The sequence below is a fragment of the Nomascus leucogenys genome, chromosome 2 (assembly GCF_006542625.1).
Source record: "Nomascus leucogenys isolate Asia chromosome 2, Asia_NLE_v1, whole genome shotgun sequence".
Taxonomy (NCBI): Eukaryota; Metazoa; Chordata; class Mammalia; order Primates; family Hylobatidae; genus Nomascus; species Nomascus leucogenys.
In genome coordinates this window covers 122,318,683-122,334,930 of record NC_044382.1, presented here as the reverse complement: position 1 = coordinate 122,334,930, position 16,248 = coordinate 122,318,683, and the positions used below count along the sequence as shown (strand labels likewise).

Sequence of the window (16,248 nt, the reverse complement as noted above, 5' to 3'; positions counted from 1 at the left end):
CTGGACAGTGACAGGCCCAGCCAGGTGGCATCTATCACCTTCATTCAAGCAGCAGCTCTTCTGCTTTTCACAAGCTGTTAACATTCAACATAAACACGAGTACAAGCAACAGATACCAACCAACATGACTGGAAAATGTTATGCTTATGCTTATTTTTCCACCCTCCAATCATAATGACGCACACAGGGGGATTAGAGAGCATCAAGGATCCTCAATATGTCCCTTAGGATCAGAGGCAGAGTGGGAATCCTGACGTGGCTGGTATTCTCAAAACACAGCAGATGTTCCCAGGAATATTCCTAAATGAAAACAAGGCTGGGGAGGCCAAAAAAGGGAGAGGTTATTTACACACAGCCAGTGGTGGACTCAGTGAGCACTGGGTAGGAAGAGCTGCTCCTCAAAAGGATCCATTAGGCAAATTTAAAATAAAGTCAATGAGATAATTTACTTTTATTTTTTTAAGAGACAGGGGCTCACTCTGCTGCCCAGGCTGGAGGGTGGTAGTACAATCATAATTCACTGCAGCCTTGAACTCCTGGGCTCAAGCCATCTTCCCACATAGCTAGGACTACAGGCATGCACCACCACGCCCAGCTAAGTGTTTCATTTATTCATTTTTGCACAGATGGGGTCTTGCTACGTTGCCCAGGCTGGTCTCCAATTCCTGGCTTCCTTCAAGAATCTTCTCTCCTCAGCCTCCCAAAGCATTGAGATTACAGGTATAAGTCACCATGACTGCCCAATGAGATGCTTTTAAAACCTGTTCTCTTTATCTCCTCAGTAAGGAAAAGTACACTTGTAACACTTCATTGTAATTTCCCCCACTGTGTTTAAGAAAAAGATTAAAAATCATCAATAGCTTGGACCTCACTGAATGTACAGGTCATCATTCACACAAAAGAGGAGAGAGGAAATGTGAGCAAATTAATGAAAATCTGCATTCAGCCTGGAAATGCAGCTACAGCATATGTCGCAAGGGCATCTGAGCCTATCGTTTCTCACCATCAGCCTCCCTATCCTATTGCTTTTCATTTGCTGAATTGTGTTCCCATATGGCAGCATGTCATAATTGGAGTTTTGAAGGTGAGGCTTCTGCTCACCCTCCATCACACTGATCACCTTGCTGCAGCCACCTGTGTTCTTGCACACTAGTGCAGAGGAGACCTCTTGCTGCTGGGTAAATGCTGCAGAGCAGATGCTCGCCCACTGAGTGCTCTGTGTGGTCTCTGTGCAGGAAGGATGTTCTGACATGGGCTTGAGGGAATTAAATCCTAAACACATGTCCCCTTTCCTTCTGTGGCTACTTGTATAAGACACATTTGATGGATACACTACTCCTAAATAGCTGCCACTGAAGCAATCTGTACACACAGCATCAGACTGAGACAGTGAACATGACAGCGAGTGGGCTGGATCTTCATTCCCCAGTGTAAGAAACACCCAAAGGACACATTGGGAGACGAGAAGCAGAATGTGGTCAAAACTTAACAACTGAAAAACAGGTATAGTTGTCAAAAAGGTTAAAAGAGACTGTGTGAAATAGATATGCTAAAGGAAAAAAAAATATATATATATATATATATACTGTGAGTCTTTTTTTTAAATGATACAAAAACTCCACAAGAACCAGTGAATACAAAATCAAAAATAGTTTTAAAAAATAGTTTTCATCCCTGAATTGCGTTGTTGCTTTCTTTTTGCAAAATAATAATGATAAGCATATTGGAGATTTCTCTTTGTATCACCCATGCTTAAATTGTAGAAGCCTGCTCAAACTCATTTTCAACAAATATCCTCTTTGATGCTGACAAATAAGAACAACTAGTAAATTCTTGACTAAAATACCACTGATGAAGTAAAATTCTAACTCAAAATATTTTTCAACAACAATATTAAAATTTGCAACATTACCAAGAGGTTCAAGCAGTAAGCTAAAGGTTTTAAACCAATGACATGTATAACTAAATAAATATATCTTCAGGTATTCTCACCTCAAGAGACAAACTGACATGACTTTTTCCAAGTGAGAGATGGTTTATCTTTATGAAAATTGACTTACAGCAAGTTTCTAAAAGCTAACACCTTTAAGTCTTAAAACTTCATAGCTACATAAATAAAACAAAGTTTTCAGTCAATACCTTTGCTTGGGTACCTACCTAAAAGTATTAGATGTATCTTTGAAAAAGCATGAGATTACTACTATACATTCCACAGCCATCACTTTTATGTCACATTATATGCATACAACTTCAATACTCAGCCTCATCATTACATTTTAATTTCTTAAACACTCTACTATCAATTTCTTAAATACTCTACTATCCAAAGCTAGGGCATAGTTTCCCTTAGCCACACAGTAAAAAATTAAACAGTTCATGAAATAGCACCCATGCAATTTTTAACCCTGTGACAGGAGACACTATTCTAGGAAAAGTATTGTCCAAGGTGAAAAGCATGATAAGCATACTATAGTATTTTATGCTTTCTCCTGAAAAATCAGTATGTCTTTATCAAAACTAATATGCAAATATTGCATAGAATTTCCCCTGGAAAACGAAAGCTTCCTGACAGAAGATGACTAACTCAGTAACTAGACAATAAAGTCTCAGTGGTCAAATTACCTGGAAACAATCACATCTTAAAACCAGATAATCACTACAGATAGCTACATAATCCGGCAAAAATGCCCAGCATATTAAAGAAAGCAAAGGACACATTATTGATGCAGAATATCAGTTGTTAGAATGGTCTACATAATTCATTCCAAGTTTACAATGTATAATCCCAATGTGTCCTATAAATTCGAAAAGCAAAGTCCAAAACTCACTCAACAATAACACATTATTCTAAACAAAGGACGGACAGAATGTAGATTCAATTAATGATTATCTGAAATAGAAAAGATACAAGCTCCCTGATAAAACAGCAAAACAATCACTGTACCCAGAATACTTCGAAATGTTACTTGTCATATTTACACACAGAAATTCTTCCCAGTTCTTTCAGACCACTGTACTCCAAGCACTGTGGTTGAGGGTAGCAAAGAAAACAAAACTCTCACCAGAAATAAATCCAGTCCAGTAAAAGAAAAAAACACTTTTTATTTAAATATCCTGTAGACCTACAAAGAATACAGACACAAATACTGCCAACTACAGTCATTTACATGTATGCCTTAGGCTGTTTACTGCCTCTTATCCTTTCAGCAGGAGTTTAATACCAGAATTTTCCATCATCCAAATTATTCCCTTTGCTTACTTTTAGGAGTGCTTCACTTAACTCTTTTAAGTCACCAGGGTCCTAATTAGTGGTGACGAGAGGCAGTCAGCTGTGATGCTTGAAGGAGTTAATGTAACATAGAAAGGGCCTTGATTCCAGGATGAAGCCACACCCATGGTAAGTTTATGTGGAAAATGGCCATTTTGGTGCAAACTGTTAGCCTAACATCATAGTACCTGAACAATCATTACAGATCCAAAACCTAACAGACAGAATTATTACTTCTCTCCTAAGACAGTCAAACCTGCTCACAGGAAGATTCGGAACTAAATCTGTTTAAAAAAACAAATGGCTGCCCTTAATAGAGAGCAAAAGCTTTCATTTAAAAATATGCATGTGCTTGCACACACACCCTAGATTAAGTGTTAATAAACTAATAAAGACTGCTTGAATGGCCACTTTTTTTTTTCCTGTTCTCTCTCATAAGTTTCATAAGGAAAAAAAAAATCACAGTTTTCTAAAGCCCAGAGAAGCTGGGCTCCAATTCCTCCCCTTCCACCCCAACAAACTCCAAAGCAGTGAACAATAACCAACAGCTGACATGTAAATAGCCCTTACCACATGCCAGGCAGTGTTCTAAGTAATTTTATTCATATATATATATATATATAAAATCTTCATAACAACCCCATGAGAGAGGTACTCTATAGTCCCCATTTTACAGACAAGAAAATTGAAGTTCAGAGAGATTAAGTAACCTGCCCAAGGTCACACAGCTGATTAATGGCAGAGCTGGGAATGAATGCACAAAGCCACAAGACTATGTTGTAAAAACAGTCAACACAAAGGAGAGTCCTATTGCTCTGCTCAGCAGGAAAGTTTGGAGAGAAAATTGTCAGAAATCATGACTTCTAAAGCTTCCCATAATGAAAACAACTGGGAGTATTTGGAGACAAAGTTATCTTCCAATATTGCTTTCCCATTGTTTCTATATAATTGTTTTTAACTATTCAAAAGGGATACCCTTTTAGAAGCCTTTTTAGCCAATATATCAAAACCAAGATCATAGAGAATTAGGAAGGTAGAGGAGACCACAGGGAAGCAAATTGCCAGATTTACAGAGCACGGTACTCAATGCTACCTGGCACACTGGGCCTAGATACTGCAGAAATCGCCACATCAGTTCAATAAACCACATTTAATAAAGTGGTTTGAAAGCACTTAAAAAATAAAAGGACTGATAAAAACTTTTGGAAGAATAATTTTACAAGCTATCAGTTGTCTTAAATAATACCCTTTAATTCAGTAATTTCTCTCTCGGCAGTTTATCCTTAGGAAATCACCAGAGATGCTCACAAAAGTTAATATGCAAGGGTATTTGTTACAAAAAATGTTTAAAATGTTATTTCTAATTTTTAAGTGTCCAAAATAGGGAAAATAATTAAATCGATTATATCTACATAATGAAAGAAAACTTGCATCTACAATATTAAGAATGTTTAAACATGAGGAAAAACAATAAAAAGTTATATGAAGAGAATATAAAATTTCCTTATACAACAACATATCAAATAGTATGTCCATATACTTTATATAAATACACGCTAACATAAATAATAGTCATCACTGGGTGGTAAGATTAGACTAATTTATATTACTTTTCATATTTTCCTATGTTTCACAAATTTTCTAACATGAATAGTGATTAATTTTATAATCTGAAGGGAAAAAATAAAATTTTTAAGAGTAAAGGAATTAGGTCATAAAGCTTATTATACTAAAATTACAAGCAAATCAGTCTTATTTCCTTCTTGGATATCACTAATAGACTGAAAGATCCTGCCACTGCAGTATACACAGAAAATGTGGATTTTAATAAGGTTTTAATAAGTCCTCATAAAATCCTTGTACACAAACTAGAGAAATGTGAGGTGGCTAATAGAGTTCATAGAGTTCAAACATCATGGATGAGCAGATGGCTCAACAACAAAAAGGGCCTACTTCTAAACTCTGACCTTGGCTTGTCCAAAGGTTCACTTTCCAAACTCACAGCTAGGACAAAACTAGGAAAGAAGAGTCAAATGTGTCAATGGCAGGTATCCAAACGGAGTACGAACCACCAATATCGACCACGTTTCTGGAACAGAATCTAGCACCAATTTAAATGCTGGAGTCTTGCCAATTCCATAGATCATCCATACACAGGATTTTCCAAACCTAAACAAGTTTTTGTCAAATAAACATTAGCATTATGATTCAAACAATTCTGACAGGCTGATATGCTGGTCTGAAATCAAGATGCTATTTTAAAAGGTTAGTAAACGTAAAGCTGAGCATTTAGTTCAATAACAATTTTACAAGTGTCACTGGGCAAATTTCTGTGAAGCAAAGACCATTTTAGACTAATAAGAGCATAATATAGCATTTTTGAGGAAGAGAGGTAACAGCCCCACTGGAAGATCCTATCTGAAAGTGCTGAGTATGTTTCTGACCTTCTCATTTGAAGAGGAAATTCAACATAACTAAGTCCAGAAGGATGTGATCAGGGACATTCAATGTCTGAGAAGGAATATTCAAAGAAATTGGACTATTTAACTAGGAGGGCATCTAAATGGATCTAATGTTAAAATGTTTGCTCTGTGATCCTGTGAAAAGGGAAATCAACTTATTCTTTTATGCTAAAACTTACAGTCTGTTTCTGTCTCTACCACTCCACAGAAATGGCTCATCAAGGTCAGCAATGACCTTCAATTTTCCAAATCCAAAAAGCACTTCTCTACCCCATATTAAGAGACCTTGGTAGCATTCAATATAGAGTGTTATGCCCTCCTTAAAACACTCCTATCTCTTAGACTCCTTCACCTCAGGGACAATTCATTCTTGTCTCTTTTTTCTAGTTCTTACTTTACTCAACCTCTAGATGTCAGAGAATGATCAACTCTCAACCTTCTCATTTTTCTATTCTCTCTCAGTGATTTCATCAATTCCTGTGGGTTTAAATAGTCTCTGTGCTGATAACTCCCAAATTTAAATATCCGGTACAGACTTCCTCTGCACTCCAGACTCTCATATACAATCAGCATAATTTCAAATATATTATGCTAAAAGAAATTCCTGATTCTACACCCTGCTCCTCAATTTGAGTCTTCCCTTCTCAGCACAATACACTCAGTTGCTCCAACCAGAACCCCATCAGTCATCTTTGTATCAGCCCTTGCCCTTACCTGCCACATTCTATCCACTGGTAAGTCTGTTCTACCTCCAATCAGCCCACTTCTCTTCATCTCTATGGCTGCTAGAAGCAAGAATGCTATTAAGCCAGGTGAGCATCATCTCTCTCTACGAAACAGCTTGCCAACAACTTCCTAATAGTATCCAGACCAATTCTCACAGCATCAAAACAAGGCCTGCTTAAATATTAAGCTGGATCATCAGTCTTGCCTGCTTTAAACTCTTAACTGACTTCCCCACTACATGTCGGGGAAAAAAAATCCATAAATCCTTACAGTGGCCTCAAGTCCTTGGAAATCAGGCCCCTTTATCCCCTCCCACTCTGTTTGGTACCATTCTGCTCCTGCTTGGGCTATGCTATGCTGATTTGCTCTCACTTGCTTAAGCACAGTAAATTCCTGGTCATAAGGCCTTCACACAGGTAGTTCCCAGACTCTGGCAATACTGGCTACTTCTTTCCCTTTATGTCTCAGTTTAAATGTCACTTTCTCAGAAAGTCCTCCCTTGATGGTCCTATCTGATGTATGCAACCCTTGACTCCCAACTTCCTATCTCAGCCTTTTGTCTTTCTTCTAGGGAATTTATCACAACTTCCAAAAATTTTATTATTAATTTTTTGTCTCTTTAACCCCTCCTCCTTGTAATATCAGCTCCAAGAGGAAAGGGCCCCTCCTGTCTTATTCCTCATTGCATTTGCAGACCTCAAAAACTTTTAAAATGTTGAATATGGTAAATAAAATGAGACTTCACCTGAACATAAAATCTTACTAAAAATAAGAGCTAAGAATGAAACAGCCTTGTACGTGTATGAACTGACAATCTTGGGAGAAGAGTTTAAGCAGGAAATGGGTAACTCACTTTTATTAAAAATGACATAAATTAGGACATTCTCATGCTGGGTGGGATACTGGGCCCAATAATAATTAAGATCCCTCCATGTGTTTTCCAGTTTTATAAACAGAATTCTTAAGGAGTTTCAGGTTGAAAATGTACTCCCAAAGTAGCAAATATTGTATTATATCTTAATGAGTAGAAATTCTCTCTAAAACAACCCCACAAAACCACTTCCTATCCTAACCGAATATAACTTCTCTGAAGTTAAATCAATGCAGGCTGCCTTGGTGCTCCCTGCCAAATGTGGTTTGGGATGATGACAGCCCACAGTGCCCTTATCTCTGAACTGTACAAAACATGGCCCAGAAACAGGTTGGACACTCTAGAAAACCCGTTTGTGGTAAACCTAAAGTTCCACTCTTCATTCATTTGTGATGCTGCTCTGTAAACACACCAGGATCGCTTTATTTAGCGTTACATCCATTAATAATGCAGAGATCTTTACACAGGCAGGTGGGGAAAATTAGTCCTGAGTGATTTCGTTACTACAGTGTATACACAAAGTCAAAGGGACTGAGCATCTCATTACTTCTGATATAGAGGATGCTGGCAATATAGACATCAGTCACTGAGCTGAACACCACTCAACAAAGGAATTCAGGCAAGTTTTCTACCTCACTATCTTTTGGAGTCTTACCTTCAACCTGTTGCTATAATTTTTATCTACCTCACAAGTACATGAAACTACCATAGCAGAAAACTTAAGACCAATCCAAGATAATTTCTTCTACTTCTTTAGCTTCCTTCATCTTCAACAACCTCCTCCAAATTTTTTTAACTGAGATAATAAAGCTTTGGCAAACATTTGCTTCTGATAACTCCATTTGCTGGCAGATTAGATAATGCACTGTTAGGTATTACAAAACAGATGCAAAGAAGCCTGAGGCCTTGAGCTTTGTCCTTAAACAATTTGTCACCAAAAACTGTTTTGCAAGACAATGGTAAACTTTTTAGATTTCTTTAATAAATCTTTTTATAGCATCCAGTGTTGACAATGCTGTGGAGGAATAACGTGTGGGAAAGCAGAGACATAAACTCTGACGGCCTTTCTAGAGGACTAGGGGGCAATACCCTTCCATTTAAAATGCAAACTCCCTTTGATTCAGTGGTCTTACTGCTGAAAATTTACCGTATGTATATACTCTAAATAGATTAAAATAAATATATAAGGATGTTCATTTTAATATTACTTGTAACAGCAAAAACTTAGAAAACTCCAATTTGCCTATCAGCTCTCAGATCAGGGCTGGTGAAGTAAACCACAGTACATCCACAGAATAGGATCTTATGTACCTGCTAAAAAAAAATGAAATAGGTCCCTACTGCTGCTGAGGATAAACCTCCAAGATATACTACAGAATATAAGCAAGGTATGGGTGTATTCCTAAATATTCCGTATTGAAGTTCTGACGGTATATATATAAAACTTAAAAGTGGTTACCTCTCAGAAACATGACTGAGAGAATATGACTTTCACTTTTTATTCTAAAGTCTGCTGTACTGTTTTTATTATGTGTATTGGTTATTTTATCAGTAAAAATAGTAAACTATATGCAGTATTTTCTGCATGGTCTGCAAACACCTGTTTGCTCTCTGTAGAAGTAGAAAAGGGAACATTCTTTCTTTCTTCTTCAGACTTGAGCCTTCACATAGCAAACCACAGAGCCTACTAGTAGACAGGGACCACCCCTCCCCAACTAGTCCAGGTGAGGCTCTCACTCTTACTCACTCTTTCCTCTTTTCTGTAGCCTTGGTGCATGAATGAAGAGAAATTTTCATTTCTGTTCTTCCGATTATAGAGCTATAGAGTCCATCTCTGAAAAGCTAACTCTAAAGATGATGAAAAGAGGTATTCCATCATAAAAGATGACAAATAAACATTAGTGCTTTTCCTAATGCTATTTATTATATAATTACAGTTGTCCCTTGGTAACCATAGGGGATTAGTTCCAGGAATCCCACAGACACCAAAATCCATGTATACTTAAGTCTTTCAGCACTTTGCAACCCACATAAGTGAAAAGTCAACCCTCTGTATGAAGGTTTTACAGCCAGTGAATACTGCATTTTTGCTGATGCAGAACCCATGGATATGGAGGGCCCACTATATTTACTGAAAAAAAAAAATCTGTGTATAAGTGGATCTACACAGTTCACCCATGTTGTTCAAAAGTCAGCTGTACATTACAAAAACAAACAAATGAAAATGTTTTCCAATTCAAAGTATATCATCTGCCATTCTTCCAAGACCCATGAGAACCACAAAGATCAGGCACCAGTCCAAGGGGTTTTCTGTCCCTGCTTAGAATCTTATGTTTGCCTACCTCAAAGTACTAAACAACTCTTTCATCTCAAATTACCTCTATAAGAAAAATAATAGTACACTAAAGCTGAAAAGATGAAGTGGAAGCTACACTGAAAATTTCAGATGTTGAAGATCTTAAAGGATAGTTGAACTTCGTTTTGTACTTATTCCATCAGAGACGTATCTCCAACCCCACTGTGGGGTGGGGTAAAAAAAAAAAGTCACTGAAAAGCATGCTTCTGTTTTACCTATAATTTGACCTTGAGACTTGAGGTAGGGAGCCTACTTACTTAGTATCAAGGGACCTTTCCAAATTGTATTAAAATAATACCTAACATGTTTTCTTTTGTCATAAGGTCACGATACATAGGCATTTATTAAAATTTATGTGTTCATTCATTTATTTTTTAGCTTTACTGATAGATACAGAAAACACGTTCAATATTACCTGAAAAAGTCTAATATCTCCTTAGCTAAAAATTACTCCTACTAAATCTGATGTTTTGTAAGTATTACGACCAAAATGTGATTTCATTTTTGGTAGTGCGTATAAAAGTAATTAGTAAAATGAACAAAATTGTTGCCTGGTGCACTGAGCTGTCTGTGGTACTGAAAAATGACACCAAAGCTGAAATTTACTGAGCTGGTATCTTACAAAGCCTCCCCATCATACTGTTTTTATTCAAGTACTTCCATCCATGACTCACCTGAATCATCTTATTTTGCCAGAGTGTGTATAAACATTTTATAAAAGGTCACACGGATTTGCTTTCCAAGGTTCTCCATGAAAATGTCAGGGCCTCCTCTTGCTTCATTAAGCAATTCCAGAGGACATAGAGCCAGAAAGTCAGCTATAACACTTACTTTTCCTGAATGCAGTGAGAAATCATATCATGCACCAGAAATCTGCACTACCGAGCTTTTACTATCTGATTATAATACTGATATGCTAAAAAGAAAAAGCAAAACTGTCCTTTTAGATTATATGCTACATTCAAGGACACACGATGAATGGCAGCATAACCTTGCATTTAGTTTCTTAACTCAAAGCTAATTGATATATTTGGAATTATTTAGCGTGAGCTGAGAAGTGCTCATTAGCTTAAAACTTTTTATGAAAAAACATAAACACCTACAGCAGTGACATCAATAAGTAAAAAAGGTGGGGGGCGGGCAATTCATCATGTTCCATGCATATACATAAGCCTGGGCAGTTGCGTTTCAGTGTAAGGTATTTGACAGCCCTGCAGACGCTCTTCTCTGGACAAATTAGAACATCTTTACCTTTTTCTGGTTCTTGACTTCTAGTTCAGGGTCTTCCTATTTATTTGGCCCTTCTCCATTTTTTTTTTTTAAATAAAAGCATCTCAGATAAGAATTTGGAGCTTCAGCTTAAAGGAGAAATCCCTCTAGATAATACATCGAGTAAAAAAGCTACATCCAAATTAATTAAATGATATGACCCAAGCATCTATTTTGAAACTATCTTAAGTATAGTGGGTTTAACAGAAAACACATATCATAAAATAAACTGAATTTTAAAACATATAACATTGTATAACGTTTATGTTGCCCAATAGTAAGGAAGTCCACTGTGCATATTTGCCGTGGAGGGTCATTCCATGTCATTTTTCTCACCCATGCAATACATACCCTAATCAAAATATATGTGCATATGCATAACTGAAATGGTCCTCAAAATTAGCCAATGAGTGGAATGCTTTCAAGCATTAATCTATAAAAATATGATTTTTTATTAACTTCTGTAAATTTTAAGCGTTCTAATATGATATCAATTTTTTTAAATAAATAGTTAACATTTGGTAGCTCTTAGACTACTATGAATTACTTCAAAAAGTCTCCCAATAATTCTTAGAGTCAGTGTTTTCAAGACACTTTGTTTTTGATGTAAATACCAGCAAACGTCTTCCCCCATGAATGTTTGTTTAGCTGTGTGATTTTCACAAGGAACAGGCAATAACACAAAGCTGATATTTAATAAAACCCAGCAAGGTCTCTCATTTCAGAATCATTAAGCAGAACGACTCTGTCCTCCAAGCAAAACATTTTTCAAGTTAACTTGATTTTTAAAAATATGTAAGAACATTTTGGAATGATCTTTTAAGTTTAACTGAATTTATATACTAAACTTTTGGATTTAGAGGGAAACTGCAGAAAAAGAAATATCCACGTTTCACAGTTTTTGGCATGTAGCAGCAGATCGCAGAGGAAGCATTATGGCCTGAAGGCTAGGACAGGTCTGGTTCTCACTGTGCACTGTCTAGCTGTGTGGCCTGGCAAGCTACCTCTGCTGATTTCAGATTCCTTATCTGTAAACTGAGTCAAAGGACCATTAAACCTATTTTGTTCCTTCCAGCTCTAATTGTCTACTCTTCGAGTCAAAATGAAAAGATAAATTTCTAATGTTTAAGTTATACTTTAGTATCGCTTTAAAATGTTCAAAAGAATCTCAAAAGCCCACCATCACTAGAATTGAATTAAAGATGAATCTATGTAAACTGTTAAAACTTTAAAAAATTCAAATGTGTGTTCATCTCATTTTGTCAGTGCAGTTTCGTAACTTATTTCCGAGTAGTCTCACTCTTTCTGATTATCATTCTCCAACCTCATCCCTTGAAAAACACATTTTTCAAAGTTTTACAAATATAAAGGCAAGGTGAAGTAATTTCTCCCTCTGCACTTGGAGTAATGCGCATCACTATTTTGTATGGGCAATCATTAAAAACGATTTATTCCATATTTATTTTGTGTTTGCTAATTACTAATTTAAAATTAATTTAATTTAAATTAATACTAAATTACTTCAACGGCAAATCCCATATAAGGTTTTAAATTGAAAGGCACCTTAAATCTGAGACAGTCTAAAGGAAGATGGCCTAAATTAAGGGTCTCAAAGTACCACCAAAAGTCTAACAACTGCTCAAAAAAGAAAAAAAAAATCAGAAAATACATAGTGCAAATTCTCATGCACTAGGACCACAGGCCTGAGCCACCGCGCCTCCCACACAGTGCAAATTCTAAGCTGAAAAATGTCCCAATCTAATTTTTGAAAACTCTGTACTTATTTTGATTTAAAAGCCTTAATATTCCTTTGTAGGCTAATAACTGACAAGATGACCCGTAAGTTTTATAGATCATTCTGATATGGATACTAACAGCCAAATATAGAGCTACTGGCTGCATTTAAACAAAATAAGTATTTAAAAAAAAAAAAAAACAAAACTCACAAGGACAGTGGCCTTAACTCTTAAATTACATTTAAAAAAAATACTTAATGACTGGATACACAGAATTTGCATTCTACACTTACAACAGTTTTTTTTAATGGTGGGGGATTTTGGAAGGGGTTAGATCTTTTACCATATCTTTTATATAAATTAGCCAGCAACTCATCACCCAATTTTCTTCTCTATGCTAAATTATAGAATATTTTATAGATAGAGATACAATCTCCCATAATGACGCACTCACTAGTAAGAGGTGTCTCAAACAAGAACACAAGTTCATTCCAGATTAAAACTAGAGCATAGCTGGCCTTAAGGAACAAAATGTGACTGATCTGGAGAAAAGGATCCACCTACTGAAGAGAAGTAAAAATCTTAAGGGTCCAACAAATACATCTCAGAAAATGCTGCATGTTTATATGCTACCCTGCCTTGTGTTGTTTTCCACTTCCTGAAAGAACAGGTCAGGTGCTAACGTAACAATACAGCATGTGTCTTCTGTAACCTCAAGCAAGGACATGACGGCTTGGAAAAAGCCTCTGCTGCCTTGCGTTTCTCTAGGCTGACTGTAGGGCTTTGGGTCATTCATAAACAGCAGGACCTAAGTTACCTGTATTTCCCTGGCGTGGTACACGATGATCAGACCGAGCAGGATGATCGTGGAGAGACTGATAAGGCATTTCAGAGCTAAGGAATACAGCGACGCCTGCAACACAGTCAGAGAGAAGCACTTTTAAGAAAGCAGCACTTTTAACCGCCTTCCAGGTCCCCAGAGTCAGTCAGTCCCCCACAGGTGGACCTGAACTCACAAAAGGAAGGGGAGAGGGGTGCACCTGTCTTGGCTCTGTGATCTGTCAGATCACTCGGCCTCAAAACCAAAAGAGACGAGAGTAGATCTGGAAAGACTGGGAAGACGCGTGGCTGGGCTGCTCGGTCGCTGGGTCCACGCCACAGAGGACCCAAGCGCCCCCGCTCCAGGCTAGCAAAACCACAGAGGAACCTACTTCTGAGTTCAAGAGAGCGGGTTGAAAGGGCCCTCCTAAACATAATTCACGAGGGGATGAATTACAGATGGTTTCTCCACCGACTCCCAGAACCACTTACTTAAGGTGCCCGAATGCGCTGAGCACTCTTAACTGCCTCGAGAACTTTGGCTGCACGCGGAAAGGGTTCATCTCCGACTTGTTTAGCTGACAAGGGATGCGCGTCCTAGACGCGCCCGCTATCCTGCCGGGCTCCCTTGATCGTCCCGGAGAGGCTAGGGACCCGCAGGCAAAGGGTCCCCGCCAGTGCCCATCCCAACCACCCAGTGCCCGACTCTGGTAGCGTAGGCAGGGGTTCAAGCCTGTACCTTGTCGTAGGCGCCCCAGGACAGCTCGGTCTCGATGACCATGACCACGATGCCGAACATGCCGAAGATGAGCGCGTAGTCGCTGAGCCGCTTGCGCTTTTCGAACAGGGCGCGCCGGTGGCCCAGCTTGTAGCCGATGTTCTGGTTTTTCTTTTTGCTGGACTTGGTGCCACTGCTGCTGCCGTGCCCGCTCCCGCCACCGCCGCCGCCTCCTCCAGTGCTGCCTCCGCCGCCGGTTCCATAGAGCGCCAGGTTGTTGGAGTTGTTGTGCTCGGGCTTAGACACCACGATTTCGGGAGCTGAGGACGAAGCAGCGGCAGCGGCGGCGGCGGCAGCAGCTGCAGACGGGGAGGACGCGCCGCCACCTCCTCCGACAGACGTGGGGGGCTGCAGGGGCTGCGCCTCTGAGTCCATCTCGTGCAGGTTCCGGCGGGACGCGCTCAAGTTGCTGAGCGGCCGCATGACGCCCCCGTTGTACCTGCAGCTGCTCATGGCTATTTCGGTGAAGGGGTTGCTCTCGCGGCGCGCCTGGGGCTGGTGGTGCTGGTGGTGCGCCGGGTGCGGGTGGTGGTGGTGGTGCGAGAGCGGGGGCCCGGAGCCCAGGCTACCGAGGCTGCCCGTGGGGCTGGCGGCGGGCTGCAGGCTGTGGCACTGGTGGTACTGGGAAGCGGACGCGGACTGCTGCGCGTACTGCTGCCGAAGCGCACTGGCATGGCTGGACGGCGTCAGCTCGCTCACATTGAGCTGGCTGCCCCGGCGCGACGAGCAGCAGCAGCAGCAGCACGACGAGCCCGACAGCGGCGAGGAGGTGCGGGTCCGGAAGGCGCCGCCGGGCGAGGAGGTGCGGAGCAGCAGGGACAGGTTATCCCCCGCCCCCGCCGCCGGGGCACCGGAGGAGGCGCAGCTGTTGCACCGGAGGCATGGGCTGCTGCCGCCGCTAGCCGGCTGCTGGTGCGCGAGGTGCGGGTGGTGGTGAGGGTGCGGGAGGGGCGCGAAGGGCGGGCACGGCTTGTCCTGGCTCTGTTGCTGCTGCTGGCAATGCAGGTGTGAGGAGCGCGGCGGCGGCGGCGGCTGCTCTGGGAAGAAGCCGCGCTGGAACTGCAATGGGGTTTCCATGTCAGGGCTGTTAAAGCTGCAGGGAGACCAAGCGGTGGTGCACCCTGCGCAATGCGTTATGGTCGGGAGCGGGGACTCCTGCTGCTGGTGCGAGGAAGGGCCCATGCCGGCTCCGGTAGAATCCAGGCGGCGAGTCCGATTGGTTGGGCGCACCAAAACAATGGGCATGACATCACCTGCGGGGACCGAGACTGAGTTTGCGGCGCGCGCGGCTTAGGGAAGCGTGTATGGCAGAGAAAGATGGGGAGGGGAATCTGCAGGACAAACCCTAGGGGGGTGCAGTTCAGAGCCACGGCGCTCCAGGGCAGGGATTCCACCTGCTGATTGCGTGGAGATGGAGAGCCCCCACGCAGTGCAGCTGGGCTGCAGGGGGAGGAGAAAAGAGAAAGGCGCCCCTCCCTCCCGTGCCGCTGCCCCCCTGACTAGTGCCGGACGCGCTGCCCGGATCACCTGCGCCAGCCACTGCAGCACGTCGGGCCACCTTGGCCAGGGGGCAGGCGCAGGGACGGTTGTGGAACCCCAACCACTTCTCCGCTTGCACGCCTCGCAGGGCTGCAAAACAGCAGCCCCCTCGTCCCACGCCCGCTTCTCCCAGATCATCCCGCTGAGAGTGGGTTGCCGGCTGCCCGCCAAGTAACTGCGGGGGCACTGGCTTTGGGGAGAAAAAGTTTGGCGACCGGCTACGCCAGTGCAGCAGCGTGTGGGGAGAATCCCGGGGCCTGAGCCCTGTCTTGGCCGCTGCGGGATCATAGCCGACCCCGCGCCCGGATCTTTCCCCGCCAGCCAGCTCTGGAGTCTAGATTGGGTGCGCGGCGCTCTAGCCCAAGTGCGCTGCGGCGCGGGTGGGGTTAACCGCCTCGGCACCCCGGCCGGGGGAGGGTGGGGG

The 16,248-nt window shown here is 41.3% G+C and overlaps 1 protein-coding gene across 3 annotated transcripts in view; it reads right to left on the bottom strand.

The window, feature by feature from the left end:
• Positions 1-16,017, bottom strand: part of KCNN2 (potassium calcium-activated channel subfamily N member 2) — a 145,705-nt gene extending 129,688 nt beyond the window's left edge. For 2 of the 3 annotated variants that reach the window (XM_012505264.2, XM_030817801.1), the window contains exons 1-2: positions 14,247-16,017; positions 13,506-13,601 (exon numbers count right to left, since the gene is read on the bottom strand). In XM_012505264.2, the coding sequence (XP_012360718.2) occupies positions 13,506-13,601; positions 14,247-15,530 (1,380 nt within the window). In that variant the 5' untranslated portion in view covers positions 15,531-16,017. The remainder of the gene's footprint in view (positions 1-13,505; positions 13,602-14,246) is intronic. The other variant, XM_003259844.4, reaches the window with a different exon arrangement.
• Positions 16,018-16,248: the final 231 nt, after the last annotated feature.